The following is a 21544-nucleotide window of genomic DNA, read 5'->3' as shown; positions in this document are numbered from 1 at the left end:
TGTTTCGCTGATGAAACTTAACGAATTTAGACAGCCCATGTTCAGTGAAAAAAATTCCGATGGAAAAAACGACCAATGTGACGTTGAATATAGGATGCATGAGACTTTTTTTCGGAAAATCACCTTTCAAATAAGCACCCGAAGCGAATGTACATGTAATTTAACTGGCTACGGAGCTCCATCAGAAGCGGCTTACCAAAGATAAACTAAGATCCGACCAGATTGGACCGACAGAGGAAAGCGCGACGACCAGTCAAACGCAGAGACAGTCGAACCGAAAGATTGACCGAAAACGCCATGAAGCAGTTTGATTAGGTTCTAGTCATTACAGCTGATATGAAGAAAATGTTTAACTAGCCATCTTCGTTTGAAAGCCACCGCTTCTGTCACGAGTAGAGCTCGTGAAACCCAGCAAAAAGGCCTTTTTCAGAGTTCTATTAATGGAGCTAATTGATAACTGATTTCCCATTAACGTGCCACGGTTGACGAGGTGCGTATATACTGCACCGATGGATCCAAACTTTTTCTGGCATAACTGCGCTCCTCAGCAGCTACCACCAACCTCCCGAGGAATAGGCCAACTGAAAAGCAGCAAGCGGAATATGTATCTATCATCCACAATCGCTTGGTTTCTTCGTAACAGTTCACAGAATTATCTTGAGTCAAGTCATTATCCCTGATTTTTGGACGCAGTCCGCGGAATTCATTTTCCAGTGTTGAAGATTTCGAAATTTTGTGATTTGTTCCAACTGTCAGCATCTGAATTACTGCAACATTGCGTGCGCCAACTGTTCTCTTCGACGCATTAAGGACACCCGTTAAGCTTTCGAGTAACCCACTTTATATATCCGCTTCTCTTTTCAACTGAAGAAACGACTCATTCATGAGCGAAAAAACGTCACCTAAATTAACGGATACGATCAGCGTCTTATCACTCATTCCATTTATTGAAGCCTTCGTTCAACCTGAATAGTATCCAAATATTTGTATAGAACGAGTGACGAAGAACACGTATTTAGGTTGGTAAAACTTTCCTTCCGTTAATGGCTCACTTAGTATGGAATTTCGCGCCAGAAACTCTGAATACGGCTAAGGCACTACAGATCAAGCCTGCTGATGCATAAGGAGACGTGCCATTCGTCTTGCACTGGACTCCCCTGATGCATTGTGTACAAGAAACACATACATGAGCTAGAGAGGAATAATCAGAAGTAGATATTGGGGCTAGAACATGCATAGGTTTAGCAGATGTTTATTTGGCGGAAAATCCTGGACTTCGATGCATACTTACCTGAGTGGACTGGTGATCAAGATCTGATTTTTTTTTAAATGTCATCGGTATGCACCGATGATTTATCAGACAAAAAAGACCCGAGTGGGGTTGTAAATCTGACTACGACGCGCAACTTGTCCGTCGATAAAGCAATCACTATCATCAAAGACAGCAAAATCAGTGTTAACACTGAGGCCCCACTGCCATACTACACGTGATAACCGATGTGCCATGAGAAAACTGTTAGCTGTAAGTGACGTGGTTGTACACGGACTGGGATACTTTCAGGGCGCCCACACCTAGACAAGAGGACAATTAGAGTTCAAATCCTTTGGCTCAAAAGCCTAACCGCAAGGCAGCGATGTTGGGCTACAAATGCAAGTACATTACCGTTTTTACACGTCGCCACACATGTTCTAACCACCAACCTACAGGGCCAGGAGACCGTGTTCGTCAGACCTCTACCCACTGACCAACTTGGTATGAGTTTCGCGCGGACACCCCCAGTATAGCTTAATGGATCACCCGGGTATACAAACTGCCGCACCAAGGAAAGGTCCAGTCTCTTCGTGGCAGACGATAAAGCAAACGAGGATGAAGACGCACTGTTCAAGATGCGAATGCTTAATGAACCGGTCGGAGGAGGGCTTGGAAAATGCGGCGCGGCCTGTGACGCGTAAGTGAATTGTATCGTTCAGCTGTTACTTCCTTCCGGTGCCTAGCTGCCATGCCACTCGAGGAAAGCACGAGGGATGGGTTACTGCCAGGTTGCCCAAAAGTGGACAGGGCAAGTCGAGAGACAGAGGTCGGGTTCGAACCACGGACCTTCCGGTCAGTAAATTCACGTTCTAACGCCATCTCGTCCCCGGCGTAAGTGAATAGCATAGTGAGAAAGAATGAAACCGAACAATTTGAAATGAGCTGAATTGTGCGCCACTAGTAACAGTTTATAAGTTGAGTGAGCAAAGTTTGATTTCAAAAGAATCGATTTCACCTCTTCAAAACGGCAGCAACCATAGCAAGTCAGTAATACTGTTCACCCATAAAATCGATGTGAACTGTTTGGTTTGACAGTACTACGGATTATTCTGTCATCTGAGGTTCGGTGTAGAATGCACCGGTTGATCACGTAAGACTGGGTCTTCCCCTATAGTTTCTATTTTGGTTGGGAGTAAATGGAAGGTGCAGATAAGAGCCTGAGTGAATCTTAAGAGGGTTCAGGTCGGTACTAGCAATATAAGGGCCACAAAGTTGCAGGTGACCAATAGGAAACTGAGGTTCCGATAAACCCGGAGCTTTCCAACTAGACCTAATTTAATGACAAGACCTGATTTAATGAGTCTTATGAAACTACCCAATCTGCCGATGCGACCCGGTCTTGGGGTAAGTGCGATCAGGTTTAGTGCTCTCACAAACAAAAACCCCAAGAGTCCAACTGACGGCAGAACTGGTCTGCGTGAACGCTGAACCAATAAGTTTGAAACTTAGTCGCGATTCGGTAGACGTTGTCAAGCAGTGTCGCTAACAAGTCTGCAACTCCTATTTTAGAGTAGGAACACATAACTCGGGGTCTTCGTTCGTACCAGAATGGACCTCATCATTTAATGTCCAACAGTACTCGAACATAATAGTGATGCTGGAGCAACGGAATACTGACAAATAAGTTGGTTTGAACACCGATTAATCAATGACACTTTCACCGTAGCGTCACAGACTTCATGTGGAATCAAAAAAAGCCCACGGATTAAGACGAAGATTAAACTGCTACGGGCGTTGGCATGTATTAATCGATCGAGAACGTCCTAACAGAGTGAAATAAACTGGAATGGTTCACACAGGCTGAACAGTCCATTCATATGTAGTACTAACTACATCAGTGATAAAAAAGGACAAGATCAAACTTACATGTACCGTGTAATCTGACGGACCTGAGTGCGCGGCTTCAAACATGTCCGTACAGTCAACAGCTACGGTTTTCATATCCAAACCAGGTGTGGAAGCTTTTGTTGCTGAATAGGACCAAGAGCTCATACTACCCTCACATATAGGCCCATCAAGCACGTCTACCTCAGTTCGATTACATTGACTTCTCTGAGAAGGAACAGGATCTACTCGTTTGTGATTCGGTTTTTCAGTGACACTGTTGAGTAAACCTGTATAATCAGCTTTGGGTTGTATTTTGATTGAGGCCGTCGTCAGGTCGTTGACGTGAGATGTACAATCATCCCATCTGGCGAGAGATTCATCGTCAGAGGCGCAATACTGTCCAATGATGAGTGAGGCTCGGTGACTGGGCGAGGTGACCTGAACAGGAAACGCCGAATCCAAATCTTCGTCGGGAAAAAATACACCTGATCCGTTATCGGTAGAAAACGAACCTCTACGTCGAGGACTGATGCAACTACGTCTGTAGGAAAGAAACAGATCATCACGTGAAGAAATACTTGGTAACCGTGGACATCCTAAACGTGATAAGCTAGCATCGGATAGTTCACGATGGTAGTCGGTAAGATCGATCCCCGGTGTTATTGGTGCCAGAGGATTATCGTCATTTGTCGAGGAGACTGACAAAGTGGCCACATTATTATCTATCCGTAAGTGAGATTCACACTTGGTATCCAAGGCACTTAATTCGGTGTCCGGGAAAGGAGTGTTGGTTAGATCACTCAAGAAGTTGCGGCGTAAACTGTTAGGACAAGTTGTTTTGATTGGCAAATCAACAGCCTCGGACTGTTTCAACGGCTCATCCATGCGCACTGGCACACCAGATCCTGCATGATCTGCACAGCAGTCTTCGGGAGAGACAGTTTTGTCAGTATAGAAGTAATCAGTACAGGTGACCCCTCCCGGCCCCGCACTGACTGTAAGTTCTGCTGGTGCGTCTGCTTGGCAGTGCACGTGACCTGACACACTATCCGTAATTTCCTGCTCCATGCTGGCTGGGACACTGTTCAAGGAAATAACACCGATCGAACTTCGGCAGGATGGAAGAAGGGCGTTCCGATACAGGGAATTCCATAAACGCAGGCAAGAAAGCTTCCAGTCCGGCTTCAAAAGATTCTAAAAAAAAAAAGAAAAACAACGGTACGGAAGATGTGTACGTGTGCGCAGAGTCACGCAGTGAATTTCCACGGCAAATAAGCTTGATGATGATGACGAGCATGACTAACCACCAATCGTGCACCCCAAACGTTCGACAAAAACTTTTTAGTATTGGCTGTGGCTGGTACTTGGTCAAAATGGGCGTTGAGTAGGATATGGATAAACTGCAAGTTCATCGTCAGTTGCTTAGCTACATGCAGTCTCCGCTGAGTCACCCTACCTTACGGTTTAGCGCCACCCCGGTTTCCATGGTGTAATCTACGCTCGAGGCCTGTGAATAAGAGTCCCTCAGTCAAACAGCATAATCTTGACGCATAATCGCTTGAGAGATGGAGTCACTGATGCATCCGTACAGGTTGATAAAATCCTACTACAAAAAATACGGCGCAGTAAACCTGAATAGTAATCAAGTGATAATCGGAAGCCACTTCGTGCGATTGCTGGTAAGCAAAGATCCGTTTTTCTGAAAACCGCAGAATGTTCGGGATTACACAGGTGAGAAGTGATGCAGAAAACCACGGGACACGAGTGTTCCATGAATGTATCAAGCGTTGTTACCTGCAGACGAGATCAGAGAAAATGCCACAGTGTTTTTCATTAGATGTTGACTACCGAGATACCGTCAATCTAGCATGGCTAACAAGAGTCATTTTCGTATTCGCCCAAATGAAACAAAGATAAACACATCAAGCGAAAATTACGTCCATCAGCAACGCCAAACGACTATTAAATACCTGTTGCCAAACTGATTTGAACCGAACGACCACAGCTGCCGGTCATTAGCCTGCCCATACGGTTTCCTTTGCAAAGGGACTCGTGTTCTTTTGCAAGCGATACCAATGGAGTAAGAATGAGGGGCGAACCATGAACAACTTTTAGCGGTACTGACGCTTATTTTCGTGAGAAACTTACAAGCCACGCGCAGCAGTTTCAGGTGAGATATATTAACAAGATAGAAGAATATCTTCGGTCTGTCGCATAGGAACCACTAAACAAGCTCCAATCACTACAGCAGTAGGACATATTTAATAGCTAAATTGATTAGAGGTTTAATGACTTTGAAGGTCATACTTCGCAAACTGTCGATGAGAATCCAAAAAACGGGACCGAGACCGCCTTCTGGGTCGGAGCACACAAACACACAATAGAATATGAAAAACGGGAAGCAACGTCCATGATAGAAAAATGCAATGAACTCCTAAAATCAGCGCCATTACCTCTCCACTTGGCTGATAAGAGGGATTGACAACAGTCCAGTTAAACCGATGAGACAGCAGCCCCCAAACCGAACAGGTTTTGCTCGCAATCTGTGCTTCTTGACGGCTCTGCTCCGAATTGCACAAGAATGTGCCGAATAGTCCAGAGTAGACATGAACAGCAAGTTTAACCTGAGTTGAAGTAAATGGAATCCCAGCAGATTAGAAGTATAGAACATAGGAACCACAAGGAAGTAAAGGATAAGTCTGTGTTTGCCCATCGATACACATACATGAAAACAGAACGACCGGTGCCAGTACTCGGAAAATCTGCGTATTGATGGATGCGTTGAAGGAATATGTGCTGTAATTAACCTAGCCCTGACGTGGGAAAGGCACATATTTGCCGGTGGGAGACTACGAATATGAAGTCGTCATATTGGCCACTGTTTTGTGTGTTGAAGAAAATGGCATATTCAGAGGGCATGGAGATGACTGATATCAAGTTCACCAGCCACAATGTACTAACAACCTAACTACAATGTAATGACTTCCAAAGCTAATACGTTCCAACGAAAGTCATGCACGAATTTGCTATCGTGTCAGAAAAGGGTTACTGCTACTCATTAGCTCGATGAGGGTAGAGTGCAAAATTCTTCGCTTAGAACTGCACGAATATACTTGGAAGCAGCCCGCTAAAATTGAAACGATAAAATCCGTAGTCAGCTATCAAGTTATCGCAACAAGGCAATGTAACCAAATCCACCTTGCACGTTCTCTCATCACAGCATAAGAGAACACAACCGACAAGCCGTAAGGCAAATCGTATCCACCTCTTGATTGGAAAGTCATATTCCTTGGCTCTCCGAGGATTCACAACAGCTGAGCCCGAATATCCAAACGCCATGAACAACTATGCCACTGAACTGTGCCAAGGACCGTCATTGACTTCAGTTAAACATTTGTTACTGCGACAGTCAATGCTGCAGGGCCTTCAGCCCACAGATTGTTCACCATGGTCGATTTTATAGAAATTCTCGGCCACCAACGCGGTGCTCACGACACACATTTGGCTAGCGTAGTAGTTGTCCATCGAGCAACCCAGAGTTTCCAAGTCCTGTTTGCCAAAGGCGGAAACAGGCGATACAACACTGGTATGTACACAAGGTTGGCAGCACGTTCGTGTGCTGATATGAAATGATATCTGGTGAGATATTCTACCACACCTCTTCACCGAATGACTGAACGGCAGACAACACGTACTATCACATTACAAATTTTTGTGCATACCTAACTGTTGTGTCCTTTGTACGTCGCAATCAAACAGTCACACCGACGTCACTGTGAACCCTCTCGTCATAACACCCACCGCACATTCCCTCAGTGTATAGATGAAGGTGCCTGCGCAGTGGCATGTGGCAACATAACTACACTTTGCTGTGTCACGTAAGCCCAAGACAACACAGTTGGCGTTATCCGATATTATCAAGATGCATAATACTGTGCAGTGTAGTTGAATCAAACTTGGCAGGTGATCTATCCCGTTGGGACTTTCCGGCGTTCTGGGACCGTTGGGCGCGCACGTTACCGAATAGGTTTGGCAAGCACTAGTTTGAGTTAACAGTATCGATTGAAGCACCTAACTGAAGTTCTTTGGTGTGGCCCCGGGAACGTAAATGAGCAGTACACAGCAGATGGTATGACAACTTCGAATCTGGCTTGCAACAAACAAGTCAGGTAAAATATGCACACGAAAATCGGAGCATGGAACCCAGACCCAAGGGTAAATGACTGGGTTGGCCGCCAAAGTTCATTTTCTAATGAACAGTGTAGCTGTATGGCTTTCAGTTCCGACGCTACAAGTGGTTATATTTAGTCTTATACAGCATCATCTCAAAGTTTTGCTACGATGCGATCTGGATGGAACATGCAGTGAGGTTGCACGACCAGAGCGCATAGTAATGACGCAACCGCTTTGGTGTGATCCACAAAGTAATTTGAAGGTGCTCGTCTGGCATGACAAGGCCACAACGACATTCGGCAAAAACGAGCCATAGCGGCCAGTTAGTGGCTTAAATTACGGTGCAAACATGTGCCATACCTTAATATAGACCCACGTGGTTGAACAGTGTACCTGCACAGGAATTCAACAGTTTTGAGTAACCGGTGTAGTGAAGTGCAACAAACACAAGGATGGCATGTCCAAGTCATTTTAAAATATGTCCATGACGAAATACCATGGGGCCTGTGGATGGATGTAAGTGCCGAAGTGGAAGTTATAACTGGGTGATGTATATCAGATGTCCTCCGGCAAAGTACTATGGAGTGTACGCTTGATCAGTTAATTTAGGGGAGGGGGCAGTCCTGGTCAGTTTGTATGGTTCGAAATTCGATGGGACATTCGCAGTGTCGCAAGCAGGTTGGGAGATATTAAAGAGCAGCTATACTGCAAAAAACTGAACCAGGTAGGGATTCGCAATAGAACAAAACTTCGAGTAAGCAATGAAAGGATATGAGAGTTCCGGGAAAGCTCATGAGACTGATCGAAATGTCTATTAGCACAGCTAGCGCAGTGCAGTCCTACACGGTGTTATTATTCACTGCGGCCCCATATTAAAAAAGGACCTCAGAATTTGAAAGGAGCATAACCCAACCTAGGAAGCATAGAAAATTCTGAGACTACACACGGACTTTGAAGGTGCGAAATGATGGCGGAGCCAAAACAAGTTAGGGTCAGTCACTAGGAAGTGCTCTGGAGTAGTTTTCGTCGAACCTAAGGGAGCACCTCTTGTAGCCAACGATTGTCAATCTTGCGGGAGGTTCTATGGCAGTTAAGCGCATCACTCGTTGGAATCAAATCCGAACTGCAAAGTGGTTAGTCGAAAAGTGAACAGTAGAGAATAAGTTGCCGCTGTAGGCGATGTGCACGCCCATGGTATCATCGTAAAGAGTCATGTCCTCATCTAACCCAACAAGTAAAACGATGTGAATGAGGGTTCTGAAGTATGAGCCATCCGCTCCGTATAAGCTGTCTGCCTTCAACTAGTGTTGACAATAAAATCCCTGTAACAAGATATGCTACCGAACCATTACAGATCAACCGTTGTAACTTAAATCAATAAAAATTATTGCATGCGGTCATGCCAGAGAGCATGCTAATCAACCCGATTGAAAGATAGTGGACTTCGCCTCATTCATCCTTCCATGCGATAGGATCTTCTGATCACCTAGGTTTATCGAATACTTGTAAACTGTTCGACCGGTAAACATTTTTATCCTCTCTTATGCATCTTACGCGTAAGGTAGACTGAAGTAAGTGTCACACTCTAGTGAAGATGAGTAACCTGAATCACGATACAACCCCGTCTTCTGATGCAAGCAGCACTTATTAGTTACCTTCATCGTTACTCCTCACGATGTATCCACATGGGTAAGCAACATAGAGACCGTTCGAATAGGTTCCTTCCAGTCGTAATGTTTCTGTTAGGCATTCCAACCGAATAGGCATACCGTCAACACACTACTGTTTAAGCTCACATAATGGAAAAGAACGTGTCAATCTTGATTGACGCGAATGATCAACTTATTTTTGGAACATACCGCTGGTGAAAATCACGGAAGATCAATACCGTGACACTCAAGGTAAGACTGAAACTCTGCCGTGAATCGCTTATGTTCATGATACCGCTTGAAATGTTTTCAACGGGATACTAGTTCGAATTTTCAAGGCATATCGTGTGATATTCCAATAGACCTATGGGTTAACTTTCGAACAGCATACAACGGCTTCCTGGGTTCGACTACATTAATCTCAAACGTTAAGATCCCATATTGAGATGGAGATAGGTGAACAGGTGACCTAATTAGTGGGTTGAAAGGCCAGTGAGGATTCAATGGGATCCAGTAAAACTCATCCATGAGGCATTTGCCCTTACTGGGACTCCAAATGGTTTACACAAAGACAGACCACCACTCGCAAGTTCAACTTCGTTATATTCGCTTAATCACTTGTGTCTTTTTGTCGGTATGTATGTGACCTCGTCTTTAATCAGACGATGCTTGATTATGTACTGTCCTCTGGCTAAAGGACTCATTTGTCCACTGAGCTGTTCTGGGTCGTACCAGCATGATGGGGATCACTCACTGAGCGCCCGTTTCCTGGGGCTATTCACTCTAAGATCAGTGATGCTTGTTAGGCAATTTTTTGGTAGCGAATTTGGTGGCCAGTTAGATAACACTACAAGGTGGCCTGGGCGGCTTCATTGGTATTTTGCATCTTGAAGCACAGTATGCACCATAGCTTATGCTTATCTTTCTTAATAGAAGGATAAAATGTTAAACCCTTATGTCCCAACCCCGAAAACACTGAAAGGGGAGATAGGTCGGAGAGCACTGCTGAAGCAGCACCCCTCTATAAGGACAGACACACAAGGAAATCATACTTAACATGGGGGTGTCTCTTCTACACCGGATGGAAACGCCCCATGCGTACGCGAACAGCTGAGCAATTAAAACCCCAAGACAGGAACGCCACCACTAGACTGAGGCAATGCAGCCACACTGCCTCTTTTAAACCATAATATATAATAACGATCATTCAGTTGTAACATATTTTTGGTGCCTAGTCCCAATGCCACCCGACAGATGCACGAGGGCTGAGATACTACCAAGTTGCCCAAGTCTAGAAAGGGACAGTCGAGATCCAGAGGCTGGATTCGAAACACGGACCCTTCGGTCAGTAAGTTCGTGCCTTTACCACTGAGCTATCCCTAACCCAGGTTCCCCGTTATAATGACTCTTACCAACGGAGGCGCCTAATGTTATTGACTAAAAACGCGACAGCGATGGAAACGGAGAAAACTCATTTAGGTGGTCAGTTCACTTACTAGGAATAGCTCATTGAACTGGAACTCGTGGGGAAACTGAAGACGAACTTGGTGTACACAGTCCAACCATTCCAGAAAAATGGGACTCTGTTCACCAGGATTGCTCGGGTTGAGTCCTCCTTGGCCACAACGGTCAGCAAATTTGTGTCCGAACTGAAGCCATTCCCGTTCAACTAGCACAGCGAAACCCTATGGAAGCAAGTAAATAGGAACAGGCATTAAAACGAAGAAAGCTCGCGTGTCTTCATGGGACAATGATCCTGATAACAAAAGTAACCCTGGAAACCGTTAGTCGTCATAGCGATAATATTGATGCAAAGCCAGATGGGTCACAAGAAATACTGCGTTTTGCAGTGTCGGTTCACTCCACTTTATCCTAAAACAATCAGTAATGTACATCTCATAAATTCTGCTTTCTACCAGAACCCGTAATCCTTCAAGTTCTGAGAACAAATTTAGAGCTACAAATACTGGATCAGTAGTGTGCTTGGTTAAATTTAGCTTACTGTCTTTTTTAGCTTACTGTCGTTAGATGAGTCAGTCCAAAAAGAGGGTTTAATCCAATGAACAGGGAAACGTAACAGAGAGTCACAAGGAATAGCTGCAAAAACCAGAACAATGTACGCAATACAATAATCCACCAATACGGTAAACACCTTCATTGTACAACCACTTCTGGTTAGTTTGACTAAATTCCTACTGCGACTCTTACGGGAGGACCTACACTTTTCTGGTAGCAAAGTCCAAAGCTAAGTCTATGTTGTGAGATTCAAATGCTAATTCACACACAACATACATTCAAGTAGATTAAGTGCCAGCCTTCAATAGAGTCAAGGGTTCCTTCAATGTCGAAGGAAACCGCGATTGCCGATAGTGGCAAACTCCTCAAGCAGTTGACATGATGTAAAAATAAAATGAATGCACCCTCCTCCAGGTAGAAACCCTGCATACTGCTCTCTCGTCTCAATATAGGGAATAACAGTAGCCGTGTTGATTTGGGTGACACTTATATTCCTATGGGTGAAACAGTCGCTTGAATAGTTTTTGAACACGACCAACAATTTACCCCTATTCTCTTGAACAAGTTCTTGTTCTCAAAAAAGTATGAACAATCTAGTCACAGCGGAACATATTCTTTACAGCATCACTTGATGTTCGTAGTCTACAGCGTCTAAACAGAGAGAATGTGAAAGCTCAACAACTGCATTTAGATCCTGTTTCCGAATTTCAAAGATGAAACGGACATCAATCGACACAGCGTCTGGAGTACGTGCAGGGTCAACTTATTAACCGAGCTGCCTAAGAGTTCTCACGTTAAAGGCCGTTATGAAAACAGGAGAAAGAGGCCCGAATTAGGGGTACGGAGCGGCAGATGCGGGCTGTGGCATATACTGTGTCAATTTTATAAGTACTTGACTAAGGTTCATACAGCTGCAATCTACGTGAAAGTGATTGTCAGGTGACACAAGATACCAATTAAAAAACGGGAGATTGCGCAGTCGCTTATCCGTCCTGCTGTATGTAGCGGAATATGGGGATCTGGCTAATGTCAACAGGAGACGACTGATATGGTATGAAGGTACTTTTATCGGCAAATTTTATGACTGAATGTGAGCTGAGATAACACCATGGAGCCCATACATAGAAGGACGATTAGGGTCGTCAAACAATGCCTCAGGTTAAAAAGCTTGACTGAAAGGCAGAGGTGGTTAGCTTGAGACCACATGAGTAGCCCAGCTTCTAAGGAAGAAGTTACCACACTCGTTTTAACCCTCAACCCGGAGAGCTGAGGCAATGGGTGTGTCAGACCTTTGTCTAATGACCAAACTGACCTTGTGGACATTCTCCAGCACATCTCAATAGCTTACTGAGGTACACAAACCGTCGCACCACGATGTCCGGTCTCCAGATGGAGGGAACAGTTGCAGTAGACTTGAATGTGTACCACTTATTTAGTAGGACACAAGATGTAACAAATCAGACACAGTGTAGACATGCAAACTTGCCTGGATTGTTCGGTAGTACGGGTCAGATAGGAGTTGCGCCAGGGAGCTCAGCTGAGCTGTCCGATCCCATCCATCCGTGCAGTGTATCATCACAAGGCGTCCAACCGACTCTAACTCAGTAGCGATATCAACAGAACACTTGAGAAGTTGGCTGATATAAGTTAACCAGTAAGTCTTTTCCAGTAAGGAAAACCAACTGCGGGAAAAGGGAAGAACACGCATCACAAAAGCGTGATAATACGAAATTCTTGTGCTACAGATGGTCGAGTTAGATGGCTGGGACCTTTAGTATGATTGAAATAATACCTCCCCCCCATGACAATATCCACAAATTCGACGAAAACACCGAAGGACATAGTACAAGTTTCTTTCCTCTTGATGTAGTCTTACACATGAATTTCTATCAACTTTACTTGGCACTTGATCGAATGGAATGTACTGGGCAAAAATACCTCAATTCAAAATTAAGTTGGAGGACTAAAATGAAATCCAGGCGAATGTCACTCTTCGAACGAATGGGTTTCAATGATCCTATGTATAACTTATGAGGACTATTACTCAGTACAGCCACGTCAATTGTAAAACACCACAAGCCTGTAGTGATTAGCCAAAACTATACTGGAGTACTTTCGCCTGGTGGAGACATTTATGTATAACGGGGAACATGATAGCAGAAAACGTAGTCGCAAACGGCACGCTAAAAACATAGCCAGCCAACCGGACTGGTCATCACAAAAACTGAACGCCGCAGTCAAACGGAAACAAAACGTCACTAGTCATCACAACTAAACAGTGTCGGGTCAATCGTTGAATGTAGTAGATCTTGTTAGATCAACTGTATTTCTTTGCGCAACTCAGGTTTCCATTGCGTACTGCGGACGATATTACGACTCCTATATCGGCCACTACAGTACATCAGAAGACAAGGTAGCTTAAGGCAGCCTTTTATGAAGTCAAAAATTATTACAAATGTACTAATAGGGTTATCACGGAATTTCCTCACAAGGCCAGGCTAGAATCTTTGTGAGGGGATTCCGATGGGCCGAAATCCTGATCAATCAGTGCATGTTTTCGTTTAATGCGTAGCCGGCTCACGACACATCCGTCTAGTAGATGTGATGTTGAGGTATTTAGAGCAGCTCACCCAGGAACAGTTTGAAAACTTTGCAGTGGCTGCGGTTGTTGATAGTGCTTGTTTATGAAGTTATTTAGAGTGGCACACTGAATAAAGTAGACTGAATGTATCCGGTCAATCCACTTGGTGAACACTCTAGATCAGATGCTTAAGAAGTGACTAACTCTCAGTCTGGTGAAAGAATGTAAAGAGGATTTTCCATGTGTCCTTGAGAATAGAGGATCGGACAAGTTCCCAAATCCACTAGGACAAATGCCTATTGCCACGCGCCATGGGTGAAGTGGTTGAGGCGCGAACTTACTGATAGAAAGATCCGTGGTTCGAACCCAACCTCTCCACCTAGACTGTTCCTGTCTAGGCTTAGGCAACCTGGTAGTATCTCAGCTCTCGAGCTTCCTTTGGGTAGCATGGCAGATAGAAACCGGAAGGTTGTTAGAGCTTTTTATTGTAGAATTGGAGAGGTGGACTGAAATGGGAGCCTATCGAACTGATACCAGGTAAATTTACAAGGAGTATCCGGACCAATTGATTTGAAAACAACTGTTCCAAAGAAGTTTCCTCATTCGAAAGCATAGCAGCGATGAGGGATGCATTTTCTCCAATACTGTTTGGAGTTGCTCATTCCAATGCCTTTGTCTGCTATCAACAGGACGTTCCCGGCTGGTAAACTGAACGTACAGTCTAAATCTACCCGGAAAAACTGCCAGTATAATCTGGCCCTTCCGTTCTATATCCCTTAACCTGCACTAGTGACACCCAGCATTTAGGACAGTGAAAACGAATTAAGTTTGAGCGTCTGGTTTAGAGCGATCACCAAGTGGATTTCTCGAAGGTAGTCGGTTCATTTTACTCAGTATACAAGTGCCACTCTAAAAAAACTTTGTAAACGGACTCTGTCAACAACTGAAGCTGCTGTAGTGTGTTTTGAAATCTGAGTTGTGCACAGAAATACAGCTAATTCAAGCATCCTTACTGCCGTGACCTCAGTAATAAAGACAGACAAGAATTATCGCGCCACTGTTTCGGTGTGGTCGTTAAAAAATCGTTCAGATGTAACACCCATTCGGTGTCGAACTACCATGCCACCCGAAGGAAGCACGAGGGCTGGGACACTGCCAGGTTGCCCAAACCTGGACAGGGGAAATCGAGATGCAGAGGTCGGGTTCGAACCGCGGACCTTCCAGTCTAACCATTAGGGACATCTCGCACCCGTTTTTGGTGTGGTGACTAGTCACGGTTTGTTTCCACTTGCGGCTGAGCTTCAATGGCCAGGTTAACTACTGCTCGAGGTGGTCGAAAGTGGATGACACCGCATCCACTGTTTTCTGTGAAGCAATGAACATCTTCCGCAGGATAGGAAAACTACTTGTTAGACACCAACTATCCTGGTATGAACAAAGAACCTGCGAGTGGAATCGAACTACCTATCTTCCAATTACTGAACGGGTGTTCTATCAAACGATCTACCGAGGACGTCATCCGGCCACATTTGGACTCCGCGTGTGCATCTCCGAAACTTTGTGCAATCAATTATTCGTCTGTCTGTCAGTACCATTAATGGGCCTCTTGTGTGGCTTGCAAAGTCAGTCAACATTTTTTATGCTCCAACTGCTTTCGAAACAGTGATGCAGGCCAATAGAAAGCAGATGTGAATTTCTAGCTATTGAAATACGAAGTGACTTGGAACTTCTCACTTACAGGGGATCTATTGGAGCCACGAATAAACCAAACAACATCAAATCCGTTCAACAATACATCCTATTACCTGTGGCTCTGCGCTGGAAATGAAGACAAGAGGAGTCGACTATTGAGCTGGAATTCAGTTGAGTCTCCCGTTAACATCAAATTAGTTGCAAATAGGTATTTCACCGTTTGTTTGCGATTTGAGATTCAAGTAGAACAGTGTTGATGGGAACAAGGGGACTTCGTCTTCCGGAAAATCGCTGGTGAGCTGCCTAGGGGTTCTCAGCAATCTTATCAGCAGAAAGTTGTCAAGAAATTTTGGACAAGAAATTTTAGCCCTGCCAAGAGTAGCTCGTCCCGCAGTAGCAACCACGAAATCAGTCTCAGAATAAGTTACCAACCAGTTAGGTCTAAAAAGATGTTGTATGTTAAACCGAATTGTTGAGAGGGATGGGGAAAACGAACCTGGCGTCAGAATCCATCGCATACAGTTGGACCAGGCTTTCAAAGCTAAGCCTCACTTTATGTAGATTTGGAAGGTCCATGAAGCAAATTTCAGCGTCGTCGTAGTAGGCTGTATGTTCATAACCACCGCCTAGCAAACGGCGCAACTGGGCTACCCTGAAAGTTCTCGCATCAACGATCAGGAGACGCTTTGGACCTGAAATATAGGAAATGGTTTGCTTGACGGTTATTGCTGATTCAGTCAAACGAAAACCTACTGCCTGACACAGCAATCTGAGTCGGCATCTGAAAGTCATCTGTGGAGTATGTCAAGCATTCTCAGTGTTGTCCGCAGAAATGGACCTACGAAGAGAGCATGGAACCTGGTTTGTACGCTTATCAAAATTACAATCGATTGGGTTGACAATGAAGGCCCCAGTATATATTTGTCAAGAGGTCCAGCAACGTGTAGTAGTGGAAATTGTAAGAGGTTTGCGAGAGTCATAATCTGTACGAAACATAAGCCTCTGGGACTGAATGCGTCTGGAGCAAAAACGACGGAGGATATATTATCACTACTGCGCTAATTCTGCTAAATCAGTGGATGCAGCAGCTAATTAGCGATGTGTTACAACAAGTAGCCCCTGGAGTTCTTATGAAGAAACTAACACGCCATTCCGAGGAACATGTGAAGAAACACCGGAGTAGCACATCAGACACTCTTCAAGGAATAAAGATCACAAATAACCTTCAATGCCACGAATATTTCATTTCCCAAAGTTGTTCATTAGATTAAACCCATACGTAAAGTTCATTTGTTCTTGCTCGCCTTACCCAAACTCGCTGACATACTGCAAATCATTTGACAGAATAATACTATTTATCTTTTCTGGTTGTTGCCAGAGGTGTGCTTAACATTCACCTTGAACAGCCTAGCGTCCAGTACGAGCTCAACTGAAGGACCGGTGGAAAGAAAAAAACTTTTGGGAGATGGACATGCAGACAGAATGAGCAATTTAACCCGAGTGCATGTGATTTTTTTCTTTCTCGACAGCGATACACTCCGCACCCATCCTAGAATAGGTCTTTTTTGACCGCCTAAACCTCACGTGTACCCGCCGTTGAATGCCGGAGAACCACAAAAGACAAGACTGGATGAAGCACAGCAGGTTCTGCATCCCAGGCCGTGGACCGATATATTCGGTTTCATTTCTGATCATAGTCGTTGGGGAGTTGGTTGTGATTAAATATTTGCCAAGGACGCCCTAATAGATGATCATTGCTAAAACGAATTTCGGTTGTCATAAGGTGTGGTTTTACCATGAGCTTTTATGGAGCACATAATTTCCATCCGATAGGGAGTTCACTCAGAAACCATGTTCTTTATTTCTTTCCGCAAAAAGTTACTTTGGGGCTCAGATAATGCGCTGAAGCTTTGATTCACATAAGAACGTTCCTATCATATGTCCATAATCAAATAAAAAAGCACATTATCACAATAGGTGGGGGGCACATTGTGCAGCAAAAGCACGTTCTCATCACGCTCTTATTACAGCCCTGTGCTGGCTGATCGGAGCTTGTTACATCGCGCAAAAAGCAGCTGATAAATAGTGATACTTCTCGGCTAGACTTCATCCCTATTTACCTTCTAAATTCTATTTTCTGCAGCGGGGGAGGAAGGAAATGGGGCGTCCAGTCTGGTTTGTACTGACCATCCAGTTTCGTAAACATCGAAGCCGGACGTAGGATACAAAGCACCAGAACCCACATACCCATCTACAATCGACATCCATTTCCGGCTTGGCCCATTAGATCAAACTGGCGCAGTGCAAGTAGCGCCAAAAAAGCAGACGGAATCGCGTCTGAACAGTTTAGCTGAGAAAGAACTACAAAACAAAGAAACAGGGGTGGATCTGAAAACACCCGTCATGAAGAGACTAGACTTTAGCGTGGTGTGGCGGTTTGTGTGCCTCTGTGATTCACTGAGCTACACTGGAGAGAGGAGAGAGGACTCCACAGGACACTTGCGACTTGTCATTTCAGGATGGTCAATGGTCAGAGATCTGACAACGTTTCTTGATCCTCAAGCATCGATACCGGGGTGTCCGGCTGCTGGTATCTGTCTGTTCGCCATCTGAACCAAGCAGAACAAGGTGCTCTTTTTTCTCACAGTGAATTCGTTTGTCATTGTGTTATGCATCAAGAAGTCAGTATCAACAACATCACCAGAGACAACATCAGTGTTGGCACTGATGCTTCACGGTCGTGCAAGAATAAAGTCTATCTTATTATACTGAAAGCCTTAGAGTGAAAACCATAGAAAAGGAGTGGGTGAGTGAGGGAACCCGGTGTTGACCTGTGTCAAGCATTCTGAGGTGCCTGCATCTTCAAGCGCCCAACCAATCTGGAAACTGAGGGAACGAACGCCACTGGTATCGACCAGCCGCCACTCTTGTCTCCAGTCAAGCACAGGAAGGGTCACGGGGACCAAATCCTGGAAGGTGTACAACATCAACAACAATCAAACTCTTCGTAAGCTCTTTCACATCCTTCCGCCAGATCATATATTATCCACTTCGCCGTTTGCGCCATTCCGAAGGCACGCAGAACACTCGTCTCGGTAGACGGTGTTTCGACATGCGCGGCACATGACCGAGCCACCGCAGTTGACGGTGCTGGATGTTTTCCAGGATTGAAGTATTTGCTACACAACCATATACCCCCTTTCTAATCACCTCATCACTAATCCGCTGATGCCATCCAAAACCAGCTACGCTTCTGAGGCATCAGCGACCAAAAGCCTGAGGATGCCTCACATCATCCGGCCGCAGAGTCTACGTCTCGCACCCACACATTACAGCCGTTACTGTAGCCTGGTACACGCGACCTTTAAGACCCAGTGATATACGGTAATCGCAGGGGGATCAGCTTGACCCTGTTCTTCACCACCTTATGGTGACCCATGCAGCAGACTTGAGAGCGACAATCAGGATTCCGGGGCGGTAGACTGTACGTTGACCAAAGCTTCCCAATTCGTCGGGTGTTCCGAAAGCACACGTATAAACGACCCACAACTTTAGTATTTTAGCACTTTAAAGACGCAGTCAACTAGGCTGAATGGTCTGTTCTCCTGAAAACATTTTCGCAGCAAGGAATGCCCCGGAATTTCGTCGACAAAATAAGTTGTTTGTGTCTTCAGCCTTCCGGGCATGTGACAGTACACAGGAAGCTTTCGAAAAGCTTCCATTCACAGAGGGGCGTCCACCAGGGGTGACCACTCCTGTTTAATTTCGTGATGGACAAAACGATGAGACAAACGCTGGGTTCTTAAAATCTGCCATTTAAATAGCTACTGACAAAAACCTCATCGATCTGGAATATGCAGACGTTGTTCTAGTCTTCGAAGAGGCGCAGGTAGTTTTGGATGAACTGACTCGTCATCTCGTCCTCTCATTTGCGCTTTGAACCCACAAAGTGCAAGGTCATGCCCCCAAACATGCATTCACGGACCACGCTACTTATAATTCAAGGAGAGGGATCATGGAAGTTGTATAGATCCTAATTGTAGCGAGACGGATAAGTACACTAACCTCTCAAGCTTGGATCGGGTTTACTAGACATTCCTCGATAGAAGTTCATGTTATTGACGAATGTGTCCAGAACCAAGAGCTGTGATTAGGCCATTCATTGCATATACCAAAAAGAATCCTGTTTTGCGTGAGCAAACCAGTAGCACAAACAGAGCTGATCAGCCTCTGACATGGCAGGTGGGTATGAGTAACCACAAAAGTTTGGGTAACGGCCGCGGGACATGCTTTTCAGGATGGGAGGGGCACGATTCCCTATGCATGTTTGGAGAAACCGCAAGATACGGCTGTTAATCGATGTCGGTGGCGCTCCTGCTGTCAGTTTCTATCCCAATTGTCTGAGTGGATGTCGTGAGATGGTTGGGGTAGACTGGCACTAGGTCTCTTTCCCATCCTGTAACATCGTGCTTTCGGTGAAGATATTCATAAACCGCCAGTATGCTTAAACGATGGCCCATTTACGCGATAAATAAATCAAATAAGGTGGAAGGATGTATAAATAGCGGATTGCTGACCTATATTACCCGGAAGTCAGAATAGGGTGTATTCGCACAAGTATTGGGTTTAGTCCGTTTGAGTAAGACCTGCAACAGAAACGCCCACTGCTTCAGGATGGTGTCTAAGAGCCAGTACGTCCTGCCCACACATTGTTGTGTTAGTGCCAGCTCGTCGAGATCAATCAGCTATCAGTCTTCCTGTTCAGTGGTTCATCTCATCAGGACAGATGGAAACTGAGTACACTGCTACTCACGTACGAACAGACTGCTAAAATACATTTTAAATGTTCAACGAAAGAAACGGAAACACAGCTTACTACCGAAGAACATTTGCTTAGGCTAGCAACCGCCGCGTTAAACTGCACGCCACAACAGAGCGAAAGTATGTTCTTAAGTGTTCGCATGAAAATGTTGAGTCCCATTCAGAAGTGAACACAGTCCCCTAAAACGTACCAGTGATAGGTCTTGATCCGGGATTCTTTTGACAACTCCGCGAAACGTTGCACATAAATTGTTCATCAAACTCATTACGATAGCCCATCAGACCAACGCACGGCTGGGAACAACGCAAAAGCACGGCACCGGTTGTTTGAGACCTACCCACAAAGTGGTTAGAGAAGATAACGTCAAAGGAACAACTGACCTCCAAACCACTGAGGGGAAGCGTCTGTTGGTACGAAAATCTGCTATTTTGGCAATCACGCTGTCTTCAACATCTCTCGGGACAATGTGATATTCCGGATAAGAAGGGCAAATTCTAAACATGAAACCATGAGATGAAGCCACATACTTGAAGGATTTATTTGCGTCGGTTACTTTCCACGCCTCATTGAACCCCATTCGGGACAGTTCACGACAGACCAGATTTGGTCCTGAGCGACTAGCCCCATCTGAAATGGAACATTCTGGTATTTACATATAGGAAAATGAAGCGCATACCTGTAGCTCCCCAGAGAAGTTTGTTCGTACCTACACATGAAAAAATCGTAAGTGTTAAAACTACTAGGGAAAACCAACCAAATAAAAACGGATGTTCCGGAATGACACATTGTAGGCTGCCCCGAAACCGAAAACAGAAGCTGTCTTCAAGCACACTCGTTCTATCAGCAGCTCTTGTGATACATCCCAACCACAGTTCACATGTAGTGTCCTCTTCGAACTCACACCTGAACAAAAGTAGTCATTTGGGAGTAAAACGGTCATGCATACGATAGAGATAAGCCAAGTTTCGTGGTGATTCGAAGGTAAAGAAGATCGACAACTTCCAGTTTACTGATAAGCGTCAACGGGATGCTCCATATGTTGTCCGGAACGATTGTGACAAAAATGAACCGGTAATTTGTGAGCAAAAGCTTCCCGCCGTTGACGGCCCCTTCCTTGAGAACAGCTTCGCCGGGGAGCAAATACACGGTGTTTTGACTGACGCGTGTCATCAGACCAATGCGGCTGAAAAGAAAATGAATTCGGTTGACAAATTAGATAATTCAACACCATTTTGCTTTGTATGATGCGGATAATGATGAAGAGAAGCTGATTAGACATACCAAAATATTAGGCAAGGATGAGCTCGAGGTTTTGGGGGTGAAGACGCGAAATTACTGACAAAAATGTCCGCGGTTCAACCCGACCTCATCACCTCCACTGCTCCTGTCAAAACTTGGGCAACCTGGTAGGATTTCAACCCTTGTGCTTCTTTCGGGCGGCACGAAAGCCAGGCACCGGAAGGGTGCTACAG

General features: G+C 44.9%; 1 protein-coding gene across 1 annotated transcript in view; it reads right to left on the bottom strand.

The window, feature by feature from the left end:
* Nucleotides 1–21255, bottom strand: part of T265_12726 (hypothetical protein) — a gene marked incomplete at both ends in the record, with an annotated part of 30677 nt that extends 9422 nt beyond the window's left edge. Inside the window, 10 exons of the mRNA XM_009165166.1 lie at nt 3179–4333; nt 5593–5763; nt 10458–10646; nt 12443–12659; nt 15747–15942; nt 20263–20405; nt 20453–20566; nt 20600–20714; nt 20749–20975; nt 21019–21255. Coding sequence (XP_009163430.1) covers nt 3179–4333; nt 5593–5763; nt 10458–10646; nt 12443–12659; nt 15747–15942; nt 20263–20405; nt 20453–20566; nt 20600–20714; nt 20749–20975; nt 21019–21242 — 2751 coding nt within the window. The remainder of the gene's footprint in view (nt 1–3178; nt 4334–5592; nt 5764–10457; nt 10647–12442; nt 12660–15746; nt 15943–20262; nt 20406–20452; nt 20567–20599; nt 20715–20748; nt 20976–21018) is intronic.
* Nucleotides 21256–21544: the final 289 nt, after the last annotated feature.

This window comes from Opisthorchis viverrini, assembly GCF_000715545.1.
Source record: "Opisthorchis viverrini unplaced genomic scaffold opera_v5_12, whole genome shotgun sequence".
NCBI classification, from domain to species: Eukaryota; Metazoa; Platyhelminthes; class Trematoda; order Opisthorchiida; family Opisthorchiidae; genus Opisthorchis; species Opisthorchis viverrini.
Note: the sequence above shows the minus strand (reverse complement) of the source record. Positions and strands in the feature narration are given on the sequence as shown.